The sequence below is a fragment of the Rhinatrema bivittatum genome, chromosome 16 (assembly GCF_901001135.1).
Source record: "Rhinatrema bivittatum chromosome 16, aRhiBiv1.1, whole genome shotgun sequence".
Taxonomy (NCBI): domain Eukaryota; kingdom Metazoa; phylum Chordata; class Amphibia; order Gymnophiona; family Rhinatrematidae; genus Rhinatrema; species Rhinatrema bivittatum.
The window spans coordinates 25,177,095-25,192,367 of NC_042630.1; the positions used below are offsets into that span (position 1 = coordinate 25,177,095).

The 15,273-nt window shown below is 48.2% G+C and overlaps 1 protein-coding gene across 9 annotated transcripts in view; it reads left to right on the plus strand.

Annotated features, from left to right (window-relative positions):
- Positions 1–15,273, plus strand: part of DENND4B (DENN domain containing 4B) — a 120,807-nt gene that overhangs the window by 79,916 nt on the left and 25,618 nt on the right. For 8 of the 9 annotated variants that reach the window (XR_003853000.1, XM_029580312.1, XM_029580313.1 and 5 more), the window contains 3 exons: positions 7,022–7,195; positions 7,403–7,929; positions 11,365–11,481. Coding sequence is in view for 8 of the 9 variants with exons in the window: in XM_029580312.1 (XP_029436172.1) it covers positions 7,022–7,195; positions 7,403–7,929; positions 11,365–11,481 (818 nt within the window). In the remaining variant the exon portion in view is untranslated. The remainder of the gene's footprint in view (positions 1–7,021; positions 7,196–7,402; positions 7,930–11,364; positions 11,482–15,273) is intronic. The other variant, XM_029580314.1, reaches the window with a different exon arrangement.

Sequence of the window (15,273 nt, forward strand, 5' to 3'; positions counted from 1 at the left end):
CAAGTAATTATGTAGCAGTGTCAGTAAAACTTTCTCTGTCTCCATCTGCTGGCAGGGAGGCAAAACCCAGGAGTCTGGACTGATCCGTGGTACAACAGGAATGAAAATTAGCAGGTAAGAACCAATTTTCCTTTAGCTGGATGCCAGTTATTGCATTGTAATGATTTTTGTTCACTGTATATGTTTATGAATTGTATTTTACTTTGTTTCATTATGATTATATTAATGTTAATGTGTATATACGAAAATGTATCTTTGCTTTCTGTTCACATCCCCAGATCAGTCCAGACTCCTAGGTTTGCATCCCTGCCAGTAGATGGAGACAGACACTGCTAGTTAACTTAGAGTGCCACCTACAGTCACTCCGTATTTCTGTCTCCAGCAGACGGTAGGGGTGTAAAACCTGCAGTTTTGAGTAAAAAAAAAAAAAGAGAAATTTCTTTAGGAGCTTCCTCCTAGGGAATTGTTAGATCCCTGGTGGGTCCAACCTCCCTGGTTGAGGTGGATGAGCAGGGGGTTGGTGACCCTTGATGCTGGCCCGTCCCTGCATGCTGAGGGTGTTTTGATTAGCTGTGTCCTGGACAACCCTTGGGACACAGCAGCCATTCTGCAGAATTCAGGAAAGTAATTTGTTTTGGAGTTTTTTTTTGTGGTAAAGTTTAAAAATAAAAATTCTGTTTTAAGAAGCTTGAAGAGGACTCTCGGCTCTGGCTTGCCCAGTGAGTGGTCAGTGATCACATCAGACACAGGTGAGAGCTGGCGGTAACTGAGGGTCCTGATGTTGACAAGACCGCTGCAGAGAGCATCAAAGCAGCACGTGTGGGATGCACATGGCGCCAGCCAAGTATCATGGCAGGAGCTGCCACTCATACTGGGATCCATATGTGTGGTGCATCTCCAGGGGACAAGCCAGCTCAAGCAGTGTAGGATATGTTTCAGCGTTTAAAGGTCCTGGCTCTGTTTTGGCACGTAAAAGAGCAACAAAGTTGTTGAGAGCTGCTGCAGATCTTTTCCCTGTGAGTATGGGAATGGCAGCCATCTTGACTGCAGTCGCAGCAGCGCGAGAGGCTCTTGGGGAGGTGGGAATCCCCTCTTTAATCGCCAATCATGCAGAATCTTGTGGAGAGGCAGGCAGACTCTGAAGATAAGTCCTTGATTCTGATGATTCTCAGTCCTTTTCATAGATTTTGTGTTACATCTCCACAAACCCTATCTAGTTAGAAAGGCAGCAGGGGAGCAGTACTTTCGTCCCAATGGTCAGCTGCAAGATGACTCATGGCCTGCAAAAATGCCCAAGGTGACCAGCAAAAAGACATTGGCCAACATCTGGAGGGTATTCGGCTTATGTGGACAGCAAGGTGGCCCCATGGATGAGTCTGAGGACTCCGAAGAAAACAAGAACAGAAGTTGCCATATTGGGTCAGACCAAGGGTCCATCAAGCCCAGCATCCTGTTTCCAACAGTAGCCAATCCAGGTTACAAGTACCTGGCAAGTACCCAAAACATTAAGTAGATCCCATGCTTCTATTGCCAGTAATAGCAGTGGCTATTCTCTAAGTCAGCTTGATTAATAATAGTTAATGAACTTATCTTCCAATGGCAGATGAAATTTAATGTGGATAAGTGCAAGGTGATGCATATAGGGAAAAATAACCCATGCTATAGTTACACAATGTAAGGTTCCATATTAGGTGCTACAACCCACCACCCCCACCTCCCCCCACCTCCCCTCCCTCCCTACCCCCCCCCCCTCAATCATTCTTACGTGCACCTGCCCCTGTCCTACTGTGAATAAGTTTCATATACCAAATATCTCAAGTGCACATGCCAATTAACCTGTATATTGGTTCTTTTTGTAACGCTGCCTGTTTGACTCTCCTCTCCCCCACACCACCATCAACTTCGCCCTGAAAACTATCACCGTTTGTACCCGGTTCCCACCACCCCCACCTCCCCCCGCCTCCGCTCCCTCCCTACCCCCCCCCTTAATCATTCTTAGGTGCACCGGCCCCTGTCCTACTGTAAATAAGTTTCATATACTAAAGATCTCAAGTGCACATGCCAATTAACCTTGTATATTGGTTCTTTTTGTAACGCTGCCTGTTTGACTCTCTTCTCCTCTTCTTTGTATATCACCCAGTTAACCCCTCCCCTGTTCATTGTAACTTCCTTTCCTTTCTCAGTTATTTGTAAACCGACATGATGTGTCCTACGAATGCCGGTATAAAAAAGTTTTTAAATAAATAAATAAACCCAAGAAAGAGATCTAGGCGTCATAGTGGATAACACATTGAAATCATCGGTTCAGTGTGCTGCGGCAGTCAAAAAAGCAAACAATGTTGGGAATTATTAGGAAGGGAATGGTGAATAAAACGGAAAATGTCATAATGCCTCTGTATCGCTCCATGGTGAGACCGCACCTTGAATACCGTGTACAATTCTGGTCGCCGCATCTCAAAAAAGATATAATTGTGATGGAGAAGGTACAGAGATGGGCTACCAAAATGATAAGGGGAATGGAACAGCTCCCCTATGAGGAAAGACTAAAGAGGTTAGGACTTTTCAGCTTGGAGAAGAGACGGCTGAGGAGGGATATGATAGAGGTGTTTAAAATCATGAGAGGTCTAGAACGGGTAGATGTGAATCGGTTATTTACTCTTTCAGATAATAGAAAGACTCGGGGGCACTCCATGAAGTTAGCGTGTGGCACATTTAAAACTAATTGGAGAAGGCTCTTTTTCACTCGGCGCACAATTAAACTCTGGAATTTGTTGCCAGAGGATGTGGTTAGCACAGTTAGTATAGCTGTGTTTAAAAAAGGATTGGATAAGTTCTTGGAGGAGAAGTCCATTACCTGCTATTAATTGAGATGACTTAGAAAATAGCCACTGCTATTACTATTTATTTATTTTTATTTATTTAGGGCTCTTATATACCGATATTCTTGTAACAAGTTACAAATCAATTCGGTTTACATTAAACCATAAAACCTGCGCTAGCAACGGTAGCATGGAATAGACTTAGTTTTTGGGTATTTGCCAGGTTCTTCTGGCCTGGATTGGCCACTGTTGGAAACAGGATGCTGGGCTTGATGGACCCTTGGTCTGACCCAGTATGGCAGCGATGAGAATAGTATCACTTCCTGTGTTTTCCTCTGGCTGAGGAGGAAGTTCTGGTACGCAGCAGACTCCACCGGTGGACGGTGGAGTGAAGGGAGTTCGAGTCTGCCGGTGAACGGCCTGGGCAGCGCTATGCGGGCCCTCCATGTAGGATGGACTAGGTGGGTAGGTAGGACCGGTGGATCGTGTGGCGGGTCCAAGAGGCTTTAGGCCGCAGCTGGTCCAGCGGGTCCAGGAGGTGTTAGGCCGTGGGAAGGGCCTACCGAGTATGTGGGTGAGAGCCTACCTCATACATAGGCTCTCACCCATACAGACCCCCAGACACCCATTCATTCTCACACATAGCATTTTCTCTCTCTCTCTCTCTCACACACATCCATTCTCTTACATGCGCACACAGACTGACCTCTAGGCAAGTGCACACACACAGACAGGCCCTCATTATGGTAGTGGCAGCAGCCCTTCAGAAGGAAGGAGTGCTGGTACACCCATATTTGGATGACTGGCTCATTCGGGCAAAGTCGCTGGACCTCTGTCAACTGGAGGTACAGCAGGTCCTAGAGAGGTTGAGGACTCTGGGCTGGGTGGTGAATTTAGCAAAGAGCCATCTAATGCCATCCTAATACTTGGTGTACCTAGGAGCTTGATTTGACACCCAGATTGGCAAGGTGTTTCTCATGGAGGATAGGGTGGGAAAGCTGAGGAGTCAGGTTTGCTGCTTGTTGCGAATAAGGGTGCCCAGGGTTTAGGATTATTTGTAGGTCCTGGGATCAATGGCATTGACGCTAGAACTAGTTCCCTGAGTGTCCACATATATGTGGCTTGTTCAAAGAGTGCTCCTCTCCTGTTGGAACCCGTTATCAGAGGAATTTCAAATTCCTCTTCCCCTCAGGGGGGGATCTAGGTTCAGTATTTCATGGTGACTTGGGCGGGTTAATCTGGAATATTGGATGGATTTTGAAATCCCAGATTGGGTGATAGTGACCACTGATACAACCTCTCCGGTTGGGGAGCAGTGTGTCAGCGCCAGACTGTGCAGGGTCAATGGTCGAAGGAAGAGGCATCGTGGTCTATCATCGGTTAGAGACTAGAGGTGCGCTTAGCCTTGCTTTCCTTTCTACCACTGTTATAAGGTCGGGCAGTGCGAGTTTTATCGATGGTAGCTTATATCAACCGACAGGGAGGGACTAAAAGTTGGATGGTTTTTCAAGAGGCTCAGTTGGTTCACTGGGCAGAGCGGCATCTGGAAGTTATCGCGGTGTCTCACAAAGCCAAGATGAACAACGTGTAGGCGCGTTTTCTTAGCAGGCAAAAGTTGGATCCTGGAGAATGGGAGGTGTCGAAGGAAGCAATGATTCTTGTTCAGACCAGGTGGGGAAACCTCACATGGATTTCATGGTGTCGAGACAAAATGCCATGGTGGTGTGTTTTTACAGTCACAAGCAGTGTGTTTTTTCAGTCATGGAGCAAGAAATTGATATCCTGTGCTGCCTTGGCCACCAGGGATGATTCTTTATGACTTTTCCCCATGGCCGTTGGTGGGCAAGGTGCTACGGAACATAGAGAGACACGCGGGCAAAGTGATTCTCGTGGCTTTGGAGTGGCCACATCGGCCATGGTTCGTAGACCTAGTAAACTTGGTGGTGGACAGTCCGTTAAAGTTTGGTCACTTTTTTGAGACTGTTGCACCAGGGTCCCATATTTTTGGATCAGGCGGATCGCTTCTGTCTCGTGGCTTGGCTTTTGAGAGGAAATGCTTGAGATGGAAGGGGTATTCTGAAGATGTCATTGCCACCTTACTGCAGGCCAGCTGGCCGTCCACATCTTTGGCTTATGTTAGGGTGTGGAGGATTTTTGAGGCTTGGCGTGTTGAACAGGGCCTGCAGCCTTCTCGGGCTTTAATTTCTCATACCTTGACGATTTTACAAAAAGGTCTAGTGAGGGCTCTAGCCTATAATTTCCTTTGGGTACAGGTAGCACTTTAGGCTGTCTTCGGGGTAAGGTGCAGTAGGTGTCCCTAGCCCTCTCATCTGGCTGTGATTCATTTGCTTTGAGGGGCAAAACGTTTGTGGCCCTCAATGTGGAATATGTGTCCCTCAGAATCTTAATTTGGTGATGAAGGTGTTGTGGGAGGCTCCATTCGAGTCATTGCGGAGGATGACTCTAAAGGATTTAACCCTGAAAATGGTTTTCTTGGTGAAATTTATTCAGCCAGAAGAATTTCAGAGCTTCAGGTTTTGTTTTGTAGAGATCCCTTTCTTCACTTTACAGAGAATGGGGTGTCCTTGCAAATGGTACGCTCATTTCTGCCAAAGGTTGTTTCGGGCTTTCATCTTAGTCAAACAGTGGATCTTCCCGCCTTTCTGAATTTGGATTCGTCTGTGCCACATGCAAAGGAACTTCGTGTATTGGATTTGTGGCGGAGTTTGATAAGATACTGTATCTCTAGGTGTCTAATAAAGATCATATAACATTTTTGTGCTTTGGAATGGGCCAAGAAAGGGGTGCAGGGCACCTAAGGCTACTATTGTGAGATGCTTGGAGGATATTTGTAAACATCGTCCGGTGTTAGAGTGTCTAAGGACTCACTTGACTTGAGTGCAGGCAATTTCAATTGCCAAGTGTAAGCTGGTTTCTTCACAACAAATATGTCTGGCGGCTACTTGGACGTCATTACACACTTTCTCCAGTCCTTATCGGTTGGATGACCAGGATCTAGACTCTGAGGGTTTTGGAGAGAGTGTATTGCGAGTGGGAGCTTGGGCACCTCCCAGGAGGCTGGATTGAAATGAGGTATGAACAGGAAAGGAAAATTGGATCTTACCTGCTAATTTTCATTTCTGGAATACTACAGATCAGTCCAGAACCCTGCCTGTTCAGTAAAGTCTGCTCATCATAGCAGTTTGTTTGGTTACACGATCTTCTGCTTAATGTTGTTGGAACAAGCTTTCCATAGATGCTGTACCTCCTGTCTGCTCATTGAGGGTCTCAGTTAATGTTATAGTTATTCTCATCTTGGCTTGGGTACAGGTCATACTGAGGGACTGCAGGTGGCACTCTAGGTTAAGCAGCAGTGTCAGTAAAGCTTTTCTTCTCTGTCTCCATCTGCTGGCAGGGAGGCAGAACCCAGGAGTCTGGACTGATCTGGGGTATTCCAGGAATGAAAATGATCAGGTAAGAACCAATTTTCCTATGCTGCCCTGGGATTAGTCGAGTGGAATATAAATGGAAGATTACATTAGATCAGGGGTCCCCAAACAATGACTTGCCGGCTCACTTTTCCAGCCCGCTCTATTTTTCCTTCCTATAACGGGAATCCAGCCCATGGTAAAGATTTCTTTTTTCCACGTGTGGTGGCTCTGGAAACTGAAGATGTATGGCAGGGCTACCCATGCCCCACCATCGGAAGAGGAGATGGCTGGATCAGCGCCACTGAATCAAGCTGCTGGTGGGGAGGCCAGGTCCCATCAGCGGAAGATTAGGGTGGGTGAGGGGGAGTGAGAGGAGGAAGCGAATAACAGGGGGAAAGAAAGGAAGGGCAGAGTGGGAGAGGAGGTGATGGGGAAGGAGTGCACCACATGTATGTGCATCTCAGGGGGGGAGACGGGGCAGGGTTACTGGGGATGTGGCAGAGGGTTACCAACTTCTGCGAAAGCTAGAAATAATAATATTGATCCTATGTGCCACACTGTCGGGAACCTTGCCTCCGAGGGAGATGGCTCCCACCCCCTCCCTGCTCAGTGAACTTTGAGAAGGGGTCTCCCCTCATCTTGGTGATTTGGTAATGTCTTATGTGGCCCTTTCCTCGAAATGTATGGGGACCCATGGATTAGATATTTGGAACTGCTGTGCTGCGAGGAGACCGTTTTACTCCTTGGCAGTAATATTTTAATGTTTTCCAGACCAGAGAGCAGACACATCCCTAGGGGAAGTACATGGCAGGTTGTACCTCCAGCGCCAGGTGATGTGGGCTAGCCGCAGCATGCGCGAGAGTCGGCAGAGGATTCAAGGGAGGCTGATAAAGAGCCGCAGTATGAGCTGTGAGCGCAGAACACAGGAGGCAGCTCTACCACACAGTAAGTCCAGGAGCAGAATGTGGAGGAATCTGTGGCACCTTTACAGAGGTGTGACATTATCCACTGACCCCGCTTCTGCCTTAGTGCTTCAATTTGTATCTGGCTGTGGGTTCAGTCTTGTAATACCTGCCAGTCCCAGCTAAGCCTTCCCTCTGCCGTCTTCCTGTCCTTCATTCTCTTGTGTTTTGTTTTTTTTTCTTGGATTAGTGATACAAGCTGTTGAGGAGATGACTCTGCCCAGCAATGCTCATTGTACCCCAACCGTTCAGCGCAGCTTTCTGAACACTTCTGTGATGACCCGGCCTGTGCACACAGTGGATGGGAGTCTTCCCAGCGTCATGGTAGCTCAGCCCTTTGGCTCAGAGGATGGGAGTCTCTCTAGCATCCTCACGGATGACACCTGCAGTGATCACCTGCCCTGGCAGGGCTCCGATGTTCAGCTGCCTGAAGGCTGCATGGAACTGTTGGACACAGGCAGTCGCTGTACATCCAAGCTGAGCCCAGTGGATGAGAACTTTAACAGTGTGGGCACACCACGGCGCAGCCTGGCAGGCAAAATCCAGCAGCTGCTCACGCCCAAGAGATCCTCAGTCTGGAGGAGAGCCAGTGCAGAGCAGATGGGGGCAGCAAAGGACAAGGGGTGTCAGCAGAGGGTGGAGCAGAATGATCAGTACCTGAGGAAAAGCCACATGGAGAACCTCCTGAAGGAAAGGCCCGACTCAACCACATCAGAGGTGGGGAGAGGGGGCTATCAGTGTCCCAACTCGGAGGTGGGGAGAGGGGACAAGCATGGGCATGGCTCGGCGTGTCCCGGCTTGGATGTGGGGAGAGGAGTTCAGCATGTTTTGATTTGGAGGTGGGGAGAGGGGCCTGGCAGGTCTCGGCGGAGGCGTGGAGAGGGGCCCAGCGTGTCTTGGCGGAGGTGTGGAGAGGGGCTCAGCGTGTCTCAGAGGGAAATTCAAAGTTTCCTTCCCCTCATCCTGCCTTTTCCACTATCCCTGACACCATCTCATCGCTGTTGCTATCGCACACCTCTGCCTATCGTCTCTATTCTCCTGCTCCTCCTTTTACGTTCAGCTGGGGATATCAATCCCAATTCTGGCCCTTCAAGGCAATTTTCACTTAATTTCAAGCCGTTCTTGATCCACTCTGTAATCCCTCATGCTGTAATCCCTCCAATCTTATCACTGTTCCCCGTCTCTATCCCTCGTCTCTTCCTTTCGTGTGCTCCCTCTGGAATGTGAAGCTTGCTTTTTTTCATGGCCTCTTCATCTCCTTGCCTTAACGGAGATCTGGCTTTCCCCTGAGTGCACCTTTTCTCCCATATACCTCGCCCAGTAGGCCATGGTGGTGGTGTTGGACTTCTGCTCTCCCTCTCCTGCAGATTTCAACCCCTTCTCCTACTTCAGTCCCCCTCTTTTTCTTTCTTTGAAGCCCATTCCATCCACCTATTCACCCCACTGCCTCTCCAGGTAGCTGTCATCTATCGACCCCTCCCCCCCCCCCCCCCCCCCCGATAAATCTCCCTCCTCCTTTCTCACGGATTTTGATTCCTGGCTTTCCTTCTTCATTGACTCATCCTTCCCTTCCCTTATTCCTTGGTGACTTTAACCTCCATGTTAATGACCTCTCTAAGTCTTATGCCTCGAAACTCCTTTCTTTAACTTCTTCATTTGATCTCCGACTCTGCTCTACCACTTCTACTCACCAGCATGGTCACTGCCTTGACACCGTCTTTGCTTCCAACTGCTGTCTCTCAGACTTCGCCATCTCAGATCATCACCTGATAACGTTCACATTAAACCACCCTTGTCCAGCCACCACTTACACCTTTAGGACTCTCCAAGCTGTTCACCCTTGCATCGTTTCCACTGCTGTTTCATCTCTTTTCCTTCATAACTTTGTCTGAATCTGTTAATGAAGCAGTTTCTTCTTACAACACTATACTCTTTTCAGCCTTAGACACTTTTGCCCCTCTTCTTACCCGTCCTGTAAGGTGCACTAAATCCCAACCGTGGCTCACCCCTACAATTCGCTACCTGCGTTCCTGCGTCCGCTCTGTAGAACGTCTCTGGCTAAAATCTTGTGCCCGTGCAGACTTCCTACACTTCAGATTCATGCAGACCACTTTCCAGTCTGCTATTGCACTTGCCAAACAAGATTAGTATGTCCATCTGACAAACTCTTCTACATCCAACCCTCACTGTCTCTTTGCCACTCTCAGTTCCCTCGCCTCCCTCCTCCCCTTCTCTCTCCGCCCAGTCTGTGGCTGACTACTTCCAGGACAAGATTCACAAAATTAGTCTTGAGTTCTCAGTTATTTCATCTTTATCTGCCTCTCCCCCACTTCTTTCCTCTACCTTTTCCCTAGCCTCCCCCACTCTCTCTCCTAAAGTCACAGTGGAGGAAACTGCTTGTCGTCTCTCTTCCTCCAAACTCACAACTTGTTCCTCTGACCCTGTCCCCATCCGATTTCCTCAGCTCCATCTCCACTGCAGTCATCCCTTCTATCTGTCACATCCTTAATCACTCTCCATTGCTACTGTTCCTGCTGCCTTCAAACGTGCTGTACTCATACCACTCCTTAAAAAACCCTCACTGGATCCTACCTGTCCTGTCAACTATTGTCCCATATCCCTTCTCCCTTTTGCCTCCAAACTACTTGAATATGCTGTTCACTACCACTGTCTTGACTTTCTTACATCTCAAACCGTTCTTGATCCATTCCAGTCTGGTTTTCGCCCTCTACATTCAACTGAAATAGCCCTTGCCAAAGTTTCCAGTGACCTGTTTATGGCTAAAGCCAAAAATCTTTATTCTATCCTTATCCTCCTTGACCTGTCTGCTGTTTTTGACACTGTTGAGCACCACCTGCTGCTTGATACTCTGTCCTTGCTTGAATTTCGGGACTCTGTCCTGTCTCTTCTTACCTCTCACATCGCACTTTTAGCGTTTCCTCTGCTGGTTCCTCCTCTACTGTCATTCCACTATCAATTGGTGTGCCTCAAGGCTCCGTCCCGGGCCCTCTTCTCTTCTTACTATATATTAAATCCCTTGATGCTCTGATTTCCTCTCATGGCTTTCAATACCATTTTTATGTTGACAACTCCCAGATCTACCTTTGTACACCAGAAATTTCACCAAAATCCAGTCCTGGATCTCAGCCTGCCTGTCTGATATTACTGCCTGGATATCCCGCCGCCACCTCAAACTCAACATGGCCAAGAATGGTGCTCACTTACCCTCTTCCTCCTTTCTCTGTTTCTGTGGTTGCCATCCCTGTCCCATCAGCTCATAATCTTGGAGTCCTCTTCGACTCCTCTCTCTTCTCTACATATATCCAAAACACTGCTAAAACGTGTCATTTCTTTCTTTATAACATTGCTAAAATCTGTCCCTTCGTTTCTGAACACACTCCCAGAATCCTTATCTACTCTCTCATCTCCTCCCGCTTAGACTATTGCAACCTGCTCCTTACAGGTCTCCCGGCGAGCCATCTCTTTCCACTGCAATCCACCCCAAATTTAGCTGCTTAACTTATCTTTCGCCAAAGTTTCTACGCTCACATAACCCCCTCTTCTGAAGTCACTGCATTGGCTCCCTATTGGCTCCTGCTTTCACTCTGCAGCATCTCACTACCTCTCCTCTCTTATCTCTCTCTACACCCCTCCTCGTGCACTCTGCTCGTCAGATAAGTCACTCCTATCCGTGCCCTTCTCCAGCACTGCCAATTCCAGACTCCATGCTTCCCACCTGGCTGCGCCGTGTGCTTGGAATAGTATTCTAGGAAGTGGTGCATCATGCTCCCTCTCTTGCCATGTTTAATTCCCATCTAAAGACCCTCCTTTTTGAAACCGCTTTTAAATCTTATGCCTGTCTGCTTTTAGTCTTGTTAACTAACTTTCTTTTCTTTTTAACCATTGTCTTACTTTATACCCCAAGTCTCTTGTCCTGTATGTTTGTCTTATTAGATTGTAAGCTCTATTGAGCAGGGAATGTCTTTTTGTATGTTTGTACAGCGTTGTGTATGTCGTGTAGTGCTATAGAAATGTTTAGTAGTAGTAGGGTGGAGAAGAATCTGGTGTATCTCGGCTTGGAGGTGGGGAGATTAAGGGACGAGAAGAGTGACATTGAGTTTTCATGATTTCTTGTTTATTCCCGTGTTTTAGAGTTCGGTATCCTTGGGCAGTGAGTTTGACCTTTCTGACACCTCTGTCTGCAGCTTTGGCCTCCAAAAATCTTCTGACCATCTGACAGAGATGAGCCAGGGGGTGCCACAGGTGGAGGTCAGTGTGTGCTTGAGATCCCCCTCTGGCAGTGGCTATACTAGAGCTCTTTGATGTACTCGGTGTGCAAGCAGAATGTGGTTGTCAGTCCTTTTCGCACCCTTTGACCATGCACCTCAAGCTCTGCTAATGACCCTTTATTCCATGTGCACAACTACAAGCTGTGGAATGTAATCACATGTTCCTGTTCATACCCCAGACCAGTCCAGACAAGTTGGATTTTGCATCCCTACCAACTGATGGAGGCAGAGAATAAAAACTTTTCAGGCACTGCTACATAACCAAGAGTGCCACCTGCAGTCCCTAAGTATTTCTGTGTCTCCAGCAGATGGTAGAGGTGCAAATCTGCAGACTGACGAATAGACTAGTTAAGATTGAAGAAAAGATAGAACAGAAGGAAGTCAAGAGTCTAGAAGAGGTGCTCCCTGAGGTGTTAGGCATCTTCATGGGCCATGGGAGGTTGGCAATCCCTTTGCTGCTTTAGCCCGTATTGTCCAGGGGATTGGAAAGCCTAAGTTCTTCATCCCCAGGATTGAAAGCTGGAAATTTAGTTGAAGAGAATGTTTGAGGTCTCAGCCTTAAGTCTCCAAGCGGCGATTTGTAGAGGGCGTGATTCCGCTGGGTGCAGAAGTCCCAGGAGAGTGAATCTGTCTCGTTTGACGGGGCTAAGCAGGCAGCCCAGTTGGAGGCTGGGGTCGCTTATGTTGCGGATGTGTTGTATGATTTGGTCCGAACTATGGTGTTGGCGGTGGCAATGCGAAGGCTTCTCTGGCTGCGGAACTGATCAGCGGATGTGTGGTACAAGTCGCAGTTGTGTAATCTCCCTTTTAAGGGGAAACTACTGTTCGGTGAAGACCTGGAACAGCTGATCAAATATTTGGGGAAATCGAAGAGAAATAAGCTGCCGGAGGATAAGAAGAGTGGAAATGACTTTCCTGAACTGGACCCGTTGCCGAGTTAGGAGGAGGTTTCACTCCAACAAGAATTCTTTGGCAGCCTTGCAGAAGCAGGGGTCAGGAAGGCAGCAGCCCTTTCGGGGCTCCCAGAGACCACCTAGGAATCGTGCTGGTCAGAGGACTGGCGGAAGCAAATCCACACAAAGAAGCCAGTCAAGTCCACTCCAACATGAAAGCTGTCAGGGAATGTCTGACATGTTTTTACAGGGAGTGGACCAGAATCAATTGGTCCAGGAGGTGATAAGAGATGGTTATGCTTTAGAATTTTCACATCTGAGGGAAACCTTCTTGATCTCCCATTGCGCGTCTCACAGCAAATGAGAGGTGGTTCAAGATATGTTGCAGTGCCTTCAAGGATTAGGTGTAATCATTCCGGTGCCGTTTAAGGAACAGGGTCGAGGAAGACTCTTGATTTATTTTGTGGTTCTAAAAAACAGTACATTTCGCCCCATCCTAGATCTGCAAAAGGTCAGTGCGGTACTCAAAGTTCTGCGTTTCTGGATGGAGAAGTTGCGTACCATGATAGTGGCAGTATGTCAAGGGGAGTTTTTGCATTGTTGGATTTTACTGAGGCCTATCTGCACATTCCCTTACGTAAGGAGCATCAGAGGTTTCTTCGTTTCATGGTGCTGGGGCAGCATTTCGAGTTTCGAACTCTTCCTTTCAGGTTAGCAAAGGCTCCAAGGATGTACACAAAGGTGATGGTCGTGGTGGCTGTGGCACTGCAGAAGGAGGGGATTCTAGTTCACCCTTATCTGGGTGACTGGCTTATCTGGGTGAAGTTGGAGGAGGAGTGTTGTCAGTTGGTCAGGAGGGTCCTGGAGATGCTACACTTGCTAGGCTGAATGGTCAAACTAGCAAAGAGTCATCATTAGAGTTCCTGGGAGCGAAGTTCGATACCCGGCGGGGCAAAGTGTTTCTCACTTCGGAGAGAATCGTGAAATTGCAGGTACAGGTAGTTCGTCTGTTGCGACTGCTGATGCCCAGGGCCTGGGATTATTTGCAGGTTCTGGGTTCTATGGTGTCTACGCTAGACATTTTTGCCGTGGGCCTTTGTTCACATGCGCCCACTTCAAAGGGATCTTTTGTCCTGATGAGACCTGTTGTCGGAGAAGTTTCAGCTGCCTTTAACGCTTCAGGGGCGCGTGCAGGTCCAGTCTCTCGTGGTGGCTATCTTGCCACAGTTTTGAGAAGGGAATGTATCTGGAGATTTCGGACTGGGTGGTGGTGACTACAGATGCCAGCCTCTGAGGCTGAGGGGCGGTCTATCAGGGCAGACGGATCAAGATCAGTGGTCGCCAGCGGAAACATCCTGGTCTATCAATCATTTGGAAACGAGAGCAGTTCGCAGGGCATTGGTGTTTACTCCTTCGGTCCGAGGGCGAATGGTGAAAGTTTTCTTGGACAATGCAACAACAGTGGCGTATATCAATCATCAGGGTGGAATGAAAAGTCATGGGGTGACTCTCGAGGCCAGACAACGGTTTGTCTGGGCAGAGCAGTATCTGCAAGGGATTGCAGTATCGCATGTGGCCAGAGTGGACAGTGTGCAGGTGGATTACCTCAGGAGGCAGCAGTTGGATCCGGGGGAATGGGAGTTGTCAGCAGAGGCTCTGGACCTCATTCGAGCCAGGTGGTAGAATCCCCAGCTGGACCTAATGGCATCGTGAAGCAATGCCAAGGTGGCTCGTTTCTTCACTTGCAGATGGGAGGTTGGGGCCAAAGGGATCAATGCTCTGGTTCTTTCTTGGCCAGTGGAGATTCTGCTGTACATGTTTACTCCATGGCCTCTTATAGGCTGCATGTTGCGATGCATAGAGCAATACCCGGGAAGGGTGGTTCTAGTAGCTCCGGAGAGGCCATGTTGTTCATGATTTGCAGAATGGTTCATCTCGCAATCGACGGGCCCTGTCAGATTGGTTCCTCTGCAGGGACTACTCCGACAAGGACCCATCTTCTTGGATCGGGCGGATTACCTTTGTCTCGCGGCTTGGCTTATGAGAGGAGATGTTTAAGGTTGAAAGGGTACTTGGAGCCAGTTACTGCTACATTGCTTCAAGCGAGGAGGCCTTGCACGTCACTGGCATATATATGGTTGTGGAGGGTGATTGAGGACTGGTGTTTGGAAGAAGGCCTAGAGCTGTTATGGGTGGATATTTCTCTTATTTTGGCCTTTTTGCAGCAGAGTTTGACTAAAGGTCTGGCCTACAATTTGCTTCGAGTACAGGTGGCGGCCTTAGGATATCTTAGGGGCAAATTACAAGGGAGACTGTTGGCCTCTCATCCAGATATTGTACAGTTTCTAAAAGGGGCGAAGCATTTGTGGTCTCTAATTTCTAGGATGTGTTCATCGTGGAGCCTTAACTTGGTCTTGCGAATCCTCTGTGGACCGCCATTTGAGCCTTTGCAGAGGGCGTCATTGAAGGACCTTACCTTAAAGGCGGTTTTTCTGGTGGCAATTTGTTTGGCCCAGGGGATCTCGGAGCTTCAAGCTTTGTCCTGTAGAGAGCCTTTTCTGAGGATTACAGACGATGGGGGTGTCAGTGCATAGGGTGCCTTCATTTTTACTGAAGGTCGTCTCCTTGTTCTATCTCAGTCAGACAGTGGAGCTTCCCGTAGTTCCAAAGTTGGCATCGGAAGAGTCGCATGCGAGGGAACTTCACTTTATGGGATGTGCATTAGACTATGTTGTGCTATCTTTAGGTCACTAACTATTTTCGGCAGTCAGAGCTTCAGTTTGTCTAGTTGACTAAACGAAGAAAGGAAGTAAGGCGACCAAAGCGACAATTGCTTGTAGGATAAAGGAAGCGATTTTCTCGGCCTACCTCTGTAAAGG